The sequence below is a fragment of the Rhamphochromis longiceps genome, linkage group LG11, assembly GCF_057381845.1.
Source record: "Rhamphochromis longiceps isolate RC_006_pf linkage group LG11, R_longiceps_female_GT1.1, whole genome shotgun sequence".
In the NCBI taxonomy this organism is placed as follows: Eukaryota; Metazoa; Chordata; class Actinopteri; order Cichliformes; family Cichlidae; genus Rhamphochromis; species Rhamphochromis longiceps.
The window spans coordinates 38,654,223-38,666,634 of NC_140567.1; the positions used below are offsets into that span (position 1 = coordinate 38,654,223).

Sequence of the window (12,412 nt, forward strand, 5' to 3'; positions counted from 1 at the left end):
TGGAGGAGGTGGCTGGGGAGAGGGAGGTCTGGGCCTCTTTGCTTAGGCTGCTGCCCCCGCGACCCGGCCTCGGATAAAGCGGATGAAGATGGATGGATATTTGAATCCATTCAGTTTACGCAGACCCACAGGACACTCCCACTGATTTCTGTTAAAGCCGCTGTCTTCAGCTTCATTTTAGAGGGTCACAAATGTGAGCCAACACAGGGGAGAAGCTTCCCGTTCAAAGAACTACCGGCTCAGCGGCGCCGTTACTGCCTTTGATTTCACGTTAAAGCCAAAAGGCTGCTGGGAAATCAAATTCACAGCCTGAATTTATAATTTATGGGCAAAAAAATCTATTTCATTCAGTTCTTTGAGCCCTCACTGTGATGTGCACTGAAAGGGGCTTTTCTTCAGCTGCTCACCAAGCCAGGAGCGCCGACCGTCCGTTGCTATGCAACTACGGAGAAAGGATGTTTGAAGTGCGACGCTCAGATGCTCCTGAGATCGTGTGTTTTTGTTTGGCTGAGAGCAGAGAAACACAAGCTCCGACCCTGAACTGTAAACCAGAACGAGACCAGAGAAGGAAGAAAGGAAGGAAGGAAGGAAGGAAGGAAGGAAGGAAGGATTTCAATCAGAAGTCATAGAGAGATTCGCAGTCACTCAAATGAACTCTGACCCTGACAGTCAGCAGGAGACACACCCACCAGCGAGCTACAGTAACATGAAGATGAAGTAGTTCCTTTTATTCGGACTCCACGATTTCCATCTGGTGACATCAAACATGATGTTTGTAATAAAAGCACCAGAGGAACAAAAACTACACCAAAAGGCTCCCGCTGCATTTGAACTCAGGACCTTCTTTCTGTGAGGCAACATTAAGAACAGAAACATGATGTGAGCAAGGTGAGCAGAGGTTACAGAGGCCGAGGGCGGAGCCAGGTGAGATACACAAGCTTACAGCTCAGGGTTCAACCCCAGAGCTGCTGCTCTACCCTCCTCAGTGGAGAGCGTGATCCTCCTGTGTTTGTACTCAGGGGCCACGACTGAGAGCAGGAAGGCTGCACTGAGGGTCATTAGCACCCCCCAAAAAATCACTGGCTGCCCTCTGACACACCTGGAGGCCATCGCCAGATCCTCCTGTCTCAAGTAAACCAGGGCCATCACAGGTGACCCCGCCCCCCACCTGTTTGACCCACTGCTCTCTGGTCTGCGCCTCAGGTCAGTCAGCTGCCACACCTCCAGACTCACTAACAGCTTCTCCCCCGACCCCTGCCCACCAATCTGAGTGACCCTCATCACTCAGGACGCTCACACAGACTCTATTAACTCTTTGTACTGATTTCAAACACTCCTGCTCCTTTCTCCTGCTTTTTTATTTATTCCTGTCGTCTAATATGTCTATTTCACTCCTGCACAGTTGCTGTTGAGCATAATAAATTGTTGGTATAAGAGAACAAATCGTTTTGATTGACTTTTCAGACATAAATGATTCAAACACGTCGCCAGGTGAAGCTTCCTCTGGCCTGCTGCGACGTTCCACCTGTCCCTCAGGTGATCGTTTTATCTCAATGCATCCTCCAGCGTCTGAGCCTCTCCGAGAGGCCGCCCAGCTGGCTCCTACAACTTCCTGCTGAAGGGAAAGCTTAACAGGAAGTGGATAAATCAGCACAACAGGAAGTAAGATTTTAGAGCCTCAGCAGGCTGGACGAGCACAGGCAGCAGTTTGAGACATTTGAGCACACTGATCAATCACTCAGACAGATTATGAGTTCACAGGACACGAGAGAAATGATGGGAGTATTATCGGGCTGCTCTAAAAGCTCCCTGAAACGTCTTCAGTTGAACCAAAATGCCACAGCAGGCGTTTTTCTTCTCATTGGCTTCCTGTTAACTGCAGATTTTTTCCACATGTAGTCCTGAATAATCAGGATCATAACATTAAAGACCTCACAGTTCCTCATCAACCTAATAAAGGACTTCTTTCTCAGACTGCTGATTTATTTGTGGTTTCGAGAGTTTCTAAAAGTAGAACAGGAGGCAGAGCCTTCGGCTTTGAGGAGCTGCTGCAAAGAAACCGCGACTGGGGGAGATCAAGAATAAGACTCCGAGGACCCGAAGCAGGTGTGTACGAACCTTTGGAGCAGATCTCAGGTGAATTCAGGAAGTTTGTGCTGAACGAACCTGAGCGTGTTCTGTCAGAGACTGAAAACAGAAACTCCAGGTGTGGCAGAGACGATGGAGGTCACACAGCTGCTCCTAAAACCTCAGAGGAGACGAGCTCAGGTGAGTCACTGCTTGCATCATGTTGTCTGTGTGAGAGCGTCACTGTACAGCCAGAAGTACGTGGACACGATTGTATTCTGGGTAAACAGCATTCACACATGACATCCATGCTCCTGTTGGCTGCATTTGAAAAGTTCTTCCCGGCTTTCAGGAGCAGAAGACAAATGAGATTCTTTTTCGATGCTTTAAATAGAGCCGGCCTGTAGCTTAAATGGGTCAGCAGCAAGCTGCTTGAGAAAATCATTTACAAAACAGCTTCCTGATATTAAACACGCACAACAGCATGACATATACAACTCTACGCATCAAACACCAAAAGGGTCCACGCCCCAGAGCCTGGTACACTTTTCACAAAGGTGTCTGTTATACAGCAGGTGTGCATCCATCCACTCATTCATCCATCTGACCATCCAACCGTCCATCCATCCGTCAGTCCATCCGTCCATCCGTCCATCTGACCATCCAACCATCCAACCGTCCATCCATCCGTCCATCCGACCATCTGACCATCCAACCATCCAACCGTCCATCCATCCATCATCGATCCATCCAACCGTCCATCCATCCGTCAGTCCATCCGACCATCTGACCATCCAACCGTCCATCCATCCATCATCGATCCATCCAACCGTCCATCCATCCGTCAGTCCATCCGTCCATCCGTCCATCTGACCATCCAACCATCCAACCGTCCATCCATCCATCATCGATCCATCCAACCGTCCATCCATCCGTCAGTCCATCCGACCATCTGACCATCCAACCGTCCATCCATCCATCATCGATCCATCCAACCGTCCATCCATCCGTCAGTCCATCCGTCCATCTGACCATCCAACCATCCAACCGTCCATCCATCCATCATCGATCCATCCAACCGTCCATCCATCCATCTTCTTCTGCTTATCCAATTATTTTAGTACCAGTAAAATGTGTGCGTTTTTAACTGTTATGTTCTCCATATTTTACACGTATTCTAATGTTTACTTTCTCAGCAACATTAACCACATCTGCAAAAGCTCCACTTTCTAATTTTCTAGGTTACTGCAGACATTTCCAGACTAAGTACCAAAGGAAAACATCTGCCGACATATGTGAGACCGGTCTGTAATGTCTCATTTAGGGTGATTAAAATCTCCAGCACCTGCTGCACTGAACAGAAATGTTTCACCGCATGTGGTGTTCAGTGTTTCAGCTGACAAACAGATGGGACTTTTGGATTTTACCCAAACTTCACCTCATGCAGTAAATCCACAGTGCAGATATCACTGTGAGATTCCCGGGAATGCCATCCAACAATGAACCACTGCATCCTGTGAGTGTCTGCAGATGAAAATGTAAAAACCAGCATCTGAGACACATGAATTTTAAAAGCAAGCATTTTGTAAGAGAGTTTGGAGAATTTGTGTCCCACTTTTAGGTTTTCTGGTTGTTTGGAGGTGTTTCTTCTTCTGTTCTTTGTCTCTGGAGAAAACGCTAAAGATAAAAAAAAAAAACGCAGAACGAAGCATCTTTAATCAGTCTTTAACTTTCAGTAAGCAGAAAATAATCTTATCCCATGGGACTATTCATTTTTTATGTATTTCATTCCCTTTAAACCTACATACAGTTTTATTCAACAAAAACATGTCCAATAGTTCATCTCTGCTAACAGAAGCTTCCTGTGCATGATTTGCATCTTTGTCCATGAGGCCTTCTTCGGTGGACATTATCTTCTGTGGACATTATCCTGTCAAAATATACATTTTTAGGCAAAGTTTAAATGTAACATCTGATGGTTGCACATTAGGTTTGGGGGGAGAGTTTCTGGATCTTTGCTCCGTCCTCAGAGTGACTTTGTCTGCTTCCTGAAGATGAAAATAAATGTAAAAGATCACTTTTCAGTAGATCCAGCGTTACAGAAGTAGTTTCGATTTTTATGGACGTGTTCTCACAATTTTTTGGTCACACTTTGTACGACCTGCTTTCCACAAGGATCTGTACTCAGATTTCACTGGTGAGGCTTTATGTCCAGCTTTTAACTCATGGTAAAAATTAGAGATGTGCATCCCTCGTTAATTTAAACATGTAGCAATTTTACTTCTACAAGGACTTTGATTTAACTTGTCAACTATTCAGACTAAATATTGAACTGAAATTCACTCTGTTAGCTCACAATAAACTAATAAACTTCTACACGGACTGTAAACCATCATCGGTTTCTCTGATGAATCCTGCTCTCTGCTTTGTTTTCAGTGTACTGACAGCTTCTTTTCAGAGTTTCCTCCATCTTGATAACAACGCTCAGCCGTGACACGTGCTGCACTTCTGTTGCCATGGAAACCGCATCCAAACGGATAGAGGGGTCACGTACCTGGGGCGCTTAGCGTTTTCATTTTGTCCTCTAAAGTCTCATTTTTTCCACCGTAATCGAGCGGAGCGCTCTTCCTCACTCCCGACGTGCGACACACGGTGAAAACCACGAAGGCGTGAGGCCGAGTCCGTCTCTGGCACACGGAGATGTCAGAGATTTATGAGCAAACGCTGACACGTCGATCAGGCCACCCAGTCCAAATTTATCAGAGAGGGAGAGGCGAGAGGGGGGAGGAGGTGAGGAGAGGGGGGTGAGACCTGTCAGATGGTGAAAAGGGCAGAGATGACAAAGACTTCTCACGGTCGGCTTCTTTCTGAATGACGCCCTGCAGAAAGAGTCAGAAAACCGTCCTTCAGCGGCGCCGCTTCCTGAGCCAACGCCTCGCAGCCACGCAGCACTCGACGTGCCACATGCACCGCCATTAGAAAAGTTTGTTTTCAGTCAGACAGCGCAGGAAGTTCAGCGCAGAGACTAGATTCTTTTTACTGAACTGTTTACTACAACGAAGGGTGAAGCCAGCTTAGAAAAGGAGCAAACGAAGGCTTTTAAAATTATTTTCAGCCGTAATCTTAACCTGACACTGGCTGTGACGTCGCCCACTCATGGAACCTTCTTGAATCCTCGACAGTGTTTTGAGACCAAACATGATGAGAAATATTTTTGTTCATGGTTTTGGTTTTGGTTAGGGATTCAGCCTGTGTTTAATCTCTGCTCCCGTGTCCCACGTTTCATGTCATGTTGTCTCATGTTGCGTGTCTTGAGTCTGAGTTCGGTCTGTGTGTTTCCTGTTTTATTTTGATAGTCCTTGTCCTACATCAGCGTATCTAGTTTTGCCTCCCCTGTCTCGTTGGGTCTGATTAGTCCCCGCTGTGTTCCCACCTGTTCCCCATCCTGCTCGTGTTTTCCTCTGTCTGTCATCGTGTCGTACCCTCACGATGCTGTGTTTGTCCCTCTGTGTTACTAGTTCTCAGTTCCTGGTTTGTTTTCTAGTTTAGCTTTGTATTCGATGTGAGTTTTCCAGCAAGCTGCCGTTTTGAGTTTTTTCCTTCGTCTTGCGTCGTGCACATGGGTCCTCGCCCTGCCTGCCACACAGCACAACCACGACAGATATGACTGAGAAACAAAAATCTTCTTTTTTAATCGTCCCTTTGGCTCCAACTGGACCATAATTTACAAAACAAACACGATTTCATAAAATAAGAGCTGTTATATTCACTGCCACCAGGGGGAGACTCCTCCCAAAAAGAAGAGATAACGCTGCTGCTCGCTTGATCTGTGGCTCTATGATACTATTTATTATGGTCCCCTTAGAGTCAAATGTTACCAGCATCCATCTGGCCCTTCTGGATTCAAAACACTGGTAGCCACTAGAATACTTCACCTCGCCCGTGTCGGCTGTACGCTGACATAAAACACAGACGTAACAGACGGAGGGATGATGGCGAGTCGCACAAGCCTGGCTTCATGGACACTTTGATCTGCACCACACTCAAGTTTGTTGGCGTTCCAAAGAAAAACCTTTCCTGCCTCCTGAGCTCTGAAGCTTTATTTATTTATCACTTAGTTATGAGACTCATACGGAGCCCCGCAGGGGACATGGGAGAAAAAAAAATTAAGACGGACTTTTGCGAGTTTTGCGAGATCTCGCAACAGTTTTAGCCGCATTCTTCGGGCGCCGGCTCGAAGCCGACCGGGAGGTCGAGGCACGATGTGCCGGGAAAGCGGTGTTCCTCCCGGCTGTAGTAGGTCTCGACCTCCCGTTAGCTTCGAGCTAACGGGAAGTCGAAGGCCGAAGAATACGTTTGTTTTGCGAGATCTCGCAAAAGTTTTGCGAAATCTCGCAAAAGTCCGTCTTAATTTTTTTTTTTCTTCCATGTCCCCTGCGGGGCTCCGTAGACTCAATCTTCCCGTTAAACAAACAGAGGATTAATTTATCTTCTTTACGAATCCTCAAAATCCCTCCTCGGTGCTCGCCCTGTCCGAGTAAACCACAGAGCCCTTCATTGTGAGCATGTCCCTGGACAACACCTCCAGCTAAACACCGTGAACCGCTGACAACAGCTGAGGGCAGAAGATGGATTGGGGGCTGCAGCTAGCCTTTATTAGAAGGACTTTCAGGAGATAACAAGGACAAAGAGGAGCATAAGCAGGAGGCGGCGTGGGGGGCGGCACCTGAGATTGAGCAGCACACTCCAGATTGATCCAAAAACAGCTGAGAGCTATGAGCTCAAATGTGTGAGAGTAAACATGCAACAGCACCAAAGGTCTATGGACATCTGAGGGCACAAATATTAACAGCTCCACACTCATCACAGCAATAATTCAATTTTATTCATATAGCACCAAATCACAACAACACTCGCCTCAAAGCTCTTTATGGTGGAAGGTACGGACCCTTTAATAACACAGAGAGAACCCAGTGTTGGTGGTGACGGCGGGAAGGAAAAACTCCCTTCTAACAGGAACGAATCATCTTCATGGGCACGAATGTCGTGGTCATTTTGGCTTTTTAATCATTTTCTTTAATCTGTTCTTTTCCTGGACTGGAATGACTGTACAGCTTACACGATTTTAAAAAGCAGGAATTTGGTACACAAATATGAAATTCGTTTAGATTTCTCTTCTCCACACAGCATCAACATGTACATACAGCCCCACTAACAACAACAACAAGCATAATTCTGTCTGCATACATAAGCACACTGAGCTGGTTTCTCGGCACAGACCTGAGTTTTGAGTGTAGGCCACAAATCTTAATTCAGCCGTATTCAAACACACATCAGAAGAGGTTTTGGAATCAGGCTAACAATACATGGTCCTCCCCGACCTCCACGCTGTTACAACTACACTTAAAAGCCGAATCTGTACCAGGGAACAATCATCTTTAAATGAACCTGACCAATTCGTGTCACAGTCCTGGTCAGTGACAGTGTTTAGTCTTTTGGTTTATGGTTCTGTGTTTCTAGCTCTAGTAGTTCTTTGTTCTGGGATTTTAGTTCTTACGTTTTGTTTCTGTGTTCCCTTTGATCGGTGTCAAGTCCATGCCTCTTCCTGTTGTGTTTCCTGTTTTATTTTGATACTTCCTGTCCTGTTTGCAGTGTGTCTGCTTTTGCTTCCCTTGTCTCGTTCGGTCTAAGTTCTCCCAGCTGTGTGCCCCTCCTGTCTCCCGTTCCCTGATTACTCTGGTGTCTATTTAACCCTGTGTTTTGCTCGCCCTCTGTCATGTTGTACCCTCATATCTGTCTGTGTTCTGGCTGCTGGAGACGCCTTGTTATGATTCCAGTCTAGTTAGTTTTCTGTTTGTTTGCCGTCCGGCAAATAAAGCTGAGTTTACGTTGGCCGTCTTGAGTCCTGCACTTGGGTCCTGCCTGCCGCACACAGACCGTGATAATTCTGCTGAGAAGGTGGACAAAACACCGACAGAAGTCTGGTCAAGGTGCAGCTTCCTAATGAACGTTTAAACAAATATTGGCTGTACGTTCACTCTGACCCCGTTTGCTTCAGAGAAAATCCAAAATAATGAAACATATATTTTTTAAAAATCAATTCTTGTAAAGATTCCAGCAAAGGAAAATAAATGTTCAAAGAAATCATTAAAAGCGTAAATTTACCATGACATTCATGCCCATTACGAGTGGATGTAAACATGTGACCAGTCTCAGCGTTTGTCCACTTTCTCACAGGAAGTTTCTCTTCCTGAAAAGAAACAATTTTCTAAAAAAGTCTTTCCTGTCACTTTAATGTAAATCTGATTCTAACCTGATCTGATCCAAACCCACAAACAGTCCTTTGAGTCCCAAAGTGACCAGAGATAAAGTCCTTAGAAGGTCTAACACGATGACCCGTCCTCACAAACATGGACATTTGACCACAGACACAAAACGCACTCTGCTGCTGAGTTTTGGCCGTTGGATTCTGGTTTGGAGATGACAGAAAGATGTGCTGGAAGGACAGCATGCTGCATCCCTGTGTGTGTCGCCCACTCGACCATTCATGTGTTCAGTCACTGAGGTGAGGAGTCAGAGACGTGATAAACATGAAGGCGGTGAGGATTTCTCAGGTCCTCGTCCTGCTGTAAAACTGCCTGAGCATGCTGTCATCCTCCCTGGCTGGACTGAAGAGTGCGCGTGTTTGTTTGTACTTGTATCACAGAGTCTGTGGGGACTTAAATCTGTTGGACACATTGTGGGAGCACGTCTCGTTTTGGGGACAAAGAGCGAATCTGTATAAGTGCAGGTGCATCTTGGGATGAAGACTGGGTTTAAGGTTATCCTCCTGATGATGAATGTACACGACTGTAACGTCAACTTGATGATGAAGGCGTGAGTGTGTGTGTGTGTGTGTGTGTGTGTGTGTGTGTGTGTGTGTAGACGCAGATAGGACAGAGATAGAAGAGATATGTTATCAGTACTTGTGTCAGGTATTTCCTGTGAGTGTCTCCATCTGAGCTGATTAATAAGGACCTCAGATCTCTACATCAGCACAGCACAAATAATAAGGTGTGATTAGAAGTATTTCAGCATAGTCAGAAAAACTTTACTCTTGATTACATCTCTGAATCCTAAACTTCCTCTAATACTGCAGCTGCAAGCGATCCATGCAGGCTAACACAGCATTCATCCCCCCTGGTCCTCCTGTCCTGGGACACTTCAGGCCAACAGTCGACCCAGTTTTATTTCCATAGCACCAAATCACAACAGTAATCACCTCAGGCTGATTTATATTGTAAGATAAGCAGCCTACAATAATATAGAGAAAACCCCAAAATTCAGACACCCCCTTCTGAGCAAACACTTGGTGACAATGGAAAGGATAAACTCCCTTTCAACAGGAAGAAAGCTCCAGCAGAACCAGACTCGGGGAGGCGTGGCCATCTCAAAAAGGGCGAGGTCTCTTTGACTGACAGATGGATGGAGGGCAGGCAGCTCCTACCTGCCTGCTGGGCTTCTCTTTGTTCTGCAATTGAAAGTATTTAATATAATTGTCCAATGAAATCCCTGCTGTGTGGTTAACTGTACAAACACGCTACCAAAGACGTCCATGCTCCAGCTTTCTGATAGAAATTCTCCCATTTTATTGAGTTAGCACAAGTTTGCAAGTATCTGCACGCACACATGCACAAGGCTGACGGCTAGAAGTCACTAACAAAGTCTGCTAGTATTAGCAAGTTCGTTACTCCGTGCTCTCATCCTTATTTGATCAGTTCTTTCTAATAATAAAACGAGGGAGCCAAATGTTAACAATGTTTGTCACGTGAAAATGACATTTTTGGGCTCCACTCATTATCAACATCATGAAGCAGGAAGTCTTTGGAATGGAAGTTTTTTCTTTGTTAGAGCTCAGAAGAACTGGGTGCTGCCCCTCAGCAGGCTTCCAGTAATTGACCAGTCACAGTAAAGCATATTTTTAGGGAGGGGAGCGAACAACAGGAGCTAAAATGACTTGTTTCGAGATGAATCGTGCACTATAACAAGGATAGGAACTGTTTTAAACGCTCAATCATCCAAAGCTGGTCCATGGATAAGGTACGCTTTAATAACAGATGTTACTCGATTTTGATCATTTCATAAATGAATGTCTGACACGCATAAGTGTGTTTTTTATTAAAGAGTCCGGCCACGTTAAGTGCACATGAAAGAAGAAGACGTCAGATTGACTCTCTGTGAATCAGAGCCGCTTCAGCTCGGACAGAAAGGACAGAGATGCTACGTTCAGCTCATGAAAGGCTCGCAGTCACCAGCTGCTGAATGCATCCCGAGCACAGGTTTGGTGTCTCTTCTTATCTGTGATGTATTTAATTATGCGTTTGTTCAAAGTCGCATTTACGACTGACAGCTCACCGCTGTTGAACTCGCACACAAAGAAAATCTTTGTGATGACGACAAGCAGCTGAAGGAAACCAGTGAGACCAGTTCATGTTCTCACATCTTCTTCTGCTGGAACTATTTCGCAGCCTCAAAGCAACGAGCCGCAGTGCAATCCCACTGAGCTCTGTGTGACGGGAAGGAGGCGGCTCTGTTCGCCGAGCTCGCTCCACACAGACGTGAATGAGTGTACCGTCAGCTGACTCACCGTCTCTGCTAACATCCACAGACAGGTTCCTCGCACAAACAGGAGGAAACAAAGCATGAGAGCAGGAAGAAGAGCTGAAAGCAGCGAAGAAGAGATAAAATCCCAAGGGTGAGGACGACAGCGCAAAACTCATGATGTGCACAATTCTTTTTTGCTCTTTTTTAATAGCCAGTACATAAAACTAAGCTTTGGTGATACAGAGCATACACCTGAGCAGTTTCATGGTCCCTCATGGAAGAACTTTCATCAGCGCCCTTATTTCCCCGCGGTCGCCACAGCAGATTGATCCACGTGTTTGATTTGGCATAGATTTTCCCCCAGATGCTGTTTCTGATGCAATTATCCCAGTTTGGAACCAGCACTAGCCGTACATCAGCTTGTCAAATACCGAGGGTGGGTTTGCATCTTCTCCCAGTCTCAAACCAGGAATCCAGCGTAGGCACTGAACCCTCAGAGAGTCAGGGCCTCTGAGTTCTGCCAGTACGATATAATCAAATTAAAAATGCTCCAAAAGGCTCAAACAGCACAAACAAGGTCCAAAGATCCAGTTCATAATTCTCCAAAAATAAAACACCTACCTTTTGTTTGACTCTGTCTGTAATCACACAAACGGCTTCATTACGTGAAGCCAACACTGTCAGTAACTAAAGGTGATTTTCAGTAAAAGCTGAAATTTGACAGAGTAATAATGTAAAAATGACTCGTGTTTCCTATTGTTGTAATTCTTCTGTTATTCAGTTTTATGGAAATATTTTCAGTTTATCAGCATCAAAGTTTCATGTTTTAAATATTTGTTGCAAATTGATGAAGTAAAAAAATGCTCTTCCTTTTTCTGCCTCAGACCAGTCTGACCTCTGAGCCTCCTTCCCCACAGAGCGGATGCTCTACGTCCCACGAGCCTGGAAACAGACCTCCAAATCCTCCACCTTGCACTGCCACTCGAGCCACAGCACAGCGTCTGAAGAGTCTGAGTGAGCTTAGACGAAGTTCAGTTAAAGCTGCTCGGTGGCAGGAGCTGAACAGGTGGGTGATCTCTGATCACTAATCAGCCTGATTGATTTTACTGCTCAAAGACTGTAGCACATCTGCTGAAGGAGCTACAGTGCAAGCATGTACAAGCCAATATCGCCATCTAGTGTCCGTCTGCAGAACTGTTTCTGTCCTGCAGCTTCAGCACTGCTCTGTGTCCTCTGAGCTCGAGTGCGAGGCCTCCATCAGCAAAAGTCCAAACGTTCCAAATATTACCATCAAACATTTACAAATCCACTCAAGAGGAAGCAAACGTTTATAAATAGATCGTAAACACTTTCACAGTTTTTATGTTTTTACTCATTTTTAAATTCATTTTGTTTGTCTTAATGTGCCTTTATCACTAATTTTACTTATTACTCTAAATATGTTCTCTATGTAACCTATTTTCTACACTAAAGCATATATATGTATGTATTTATTGAAACGTGTTAAATAAATGTAATTTTTTTTATCCAACAATCAAATCTAATTGGGATTAAAAAGCAGCAAAAACATCCAGATGCCAACAAGATGATTCAAAGCTACTCACAGCTTCTCTCCATCTGCAGCTTTGGCATCCTGAACCAGAAAAACCGAACCAAAACTTCCTCAGCCCAGATTCTGCAGGATGCTGTATCGCTTAGCGACCAGACCACCGCCTCCGGGGGTCAAAGGTTGGCCGGCTGCCACCTCCTGGAACCGAGGCAT

The 12,412-nt window shown here is 45.4% G+C and overlaps 1 protein-coding gene across 1 annotated transcript in view; it reads right to left on the reverse strand.

Moving 5' to 3' along the window:
- nek11 (NIMA-related kinase 11) overlaps positions 1–12,412 on the reverse strand; it is a 64,139-nt gene extending 51,727 nt beyond the window's left edge. The window contains 1 exon segment of the mRNA XM_085424003.1: positions 12,255–12,412. Coding sequence (XP_085280129.1) covers positions 12,255–12,412 — 158 coding nt within the window.